The 2141-nt window shown below is 39.1% G+C and overlaps 1 protein-coding gene across 1 annotated transcript in view; it reads left to right on the top strand.

The window, feature by feature from the left end:
* The window catches only part of timm29 (translocase of inner mitochondrial membrane 29), a 5363-nt gene extending 3832 nt beyond the window's left edge, over positions 1-1531 (top strand). Inside the window, exon 2 of the mRNA XM_054607412.1 lies at positions 1-1531. This exon is cut by the window's left edge and continues 156 nt beyond it. Coding sequence (XP_054463387.1) covers positions 1-491 — 491 coding nt within the window. The 3' untranslated portion in view covers positions 492-1531.
* The last annotated feature ends 610 nt before the right edge of the window (positions 1532-2141 follow it).

A 2141-nucleotide genomic window follows, 5' to 3' on the forward strand; every position in this document is an offset into this window, starting at 1 on the left:
AAACCACCCTGCTGGAGTGCTCCAACCAGCTGGGCCTTCTGTCACCGTGGATCCGCAATGGGACATCTGATGGCCACGTACAGAGTCTAGTGAAGCTTCGTAACGAGGGACGGCTACAACATGCCAGCCTGGGTCTTCTCTCTCTGGTTTACCGCTCTGAATACGACCCAGACACCACACTGTACGAAGCCCACTGCTCCAATCTGTCAGCACCCTGGAGGGAGCTGCCTCAGCGGATACTAGATGTGGGCTTCGTCCACCGCTGGTGGGTGCTGAACTCAAAGATGAAGGACTATGATGTGAACGATGATGAGTTCAAGCACCTGCCACCACACATGCAGGTGACGTCGCCACCCACTGTTCAGGAAGTGGAAAGGAGCGAGAGGTTGCACAAAGAGTCCTGGTTAGCGCTGAAAGAGGGGGAACAGGAGAAGGAAACGGATGTAGTGGAAAGAAAGGATGAGAGTGTCAGTGAAGAGGGGCAAATATAAGCACTGAAAGAGAAGCGTGTGTTGAAATTTAGATTGCAGGGCAAAACATGCTGGATACACATCTGTACCAGGGTAGTTGTTTTCATTTTCAATACAGTTCTTGAATCAACAAACCATTTTTAACATTTTGCAGCTAACAACTGTCCAAACTGTGAACTGCCATCTTAAACGGCCGAGGAAATCCATAGCTTTGATTAGTCAAAGTAAAAGCTGCCCTAAGATGTTTTTATTTATTTACCAATGTCTGTATCACAAAAAAGTAATGCAGATCATATAAACCATGAACCATATGTCAATACATTTTTAATTTATACCCAGATGTCTTACTGATGTTTTGTCCTCACAATTCCAATAAAATGTTTATACAGACCTTCAGCCTTTTACTTTGACAGATTTTGAGGCAAATTTAAGATTTTTCTACTTTTAAGATGTACTGACTTCCCTTCAAACTGCTTTTTCAACTTTTACATGATTTATACATTTTCCTTTACTGTAGCTGTGCCTCTCTAGTCTTTCAATCTGACATTTACCTGTGTAGTTTCAAATAACAGAAATGCTATTATTAATCCTTATAATAAAGTTTTGGGATTATCACGGTTATGTGTTTGAACATGTCAACATCATATCCTGTTTTCTTAAACATGGTTAAGCCAATATAGTCCAGAGGCTTTGAGACCCAAAATTTAACGTACTGGTACTATCTGGGTCGTTAAATTCTAGTTGTGATCTTGGAGAGAGAGAGAGCTCACACCGACATTGCTGTGCTAGGAGTTGGACCTAGTTGTCGCTACTATGTGGGAAAATGACTTTCCTCCCAAAGACAGACATCATGATGCAATTACAAATATCCCTAACAAGAAAAAGAGAGTTGACATGGCTTTTACAATATATGTGATTTAATATTTTCTGATATATACTTGCAGCCAACAAATAATGTCCTCATACGCGTGTTAAATTGTTACTAACCTTATACAGTGCTGTCACTCACAAAGCCATGCTGTAGCATTCTATAAAACTGGCAAATCCTGGAATAATTAGATTCATGTATAAAGGGAATGTGTTTTTTTTCTATGTAAATAGCATCTTGTCCTTTTCACTCCATTATATAAGTAAAAGGACAAAGAAGTATGATTGGCATATTTTTCAAATAGTACAACTAACAAATTGTACTTATAGTACCAAAAGTTTAAGTATGTGTTCGGCAGTAAGATACACCTTGTAGTTGATATATTATGTATGACATTTGTGTGTCGTTAAGTATAGTATTAAGGGGAATTCTCTTGGACTTCTTAAGCCTGACAAAGGGCCTCAATTAGACATAGCTTTCATGTGAGGCGTCACAAAGCCAGGGAACCACTGGTTGTGTTTTAAAAGATAAGTGTGTTTTGAATCAGAAAAGTACAATGCTTTCCATGGAAATGTAGCGGTGTAGAGCAGAAGTATAAAGTAGCATGGAATGGAACACAGATGTATTATAATAAATGTACTGGTATGTAAATGGCAGTTGTACTAATACCTTTTGACATGTTTGGTTAATCTTAAGTGTTTAAGCTTGCAGTACTGCAGCAAAAAAAAGAGAAATACACCGCTACTGTCTTAACAGTCAGGAGTATGTCACTCAGCACCTCATTGTAGATTCATAAACCATTT

This window comes from Anoplopoma fimbria, chromosome 11 (genome assembly GCF_027596085.1).
Source record: "Anoplopoma fimbria isolate UVic2021 breed Golden Eagle Sablefish chromosome 11, Afim_UVic_2022, whole genome shotgun sequence".
In the NCBI taxonomy this organism is placed as follows: domain Eukaryota; kingdom Metazoa; phylum Chordata; class Actinopteri; order Perciformes; family Anoplopomatidae; genus Anoplopoma; species Anoplopoma fimbria.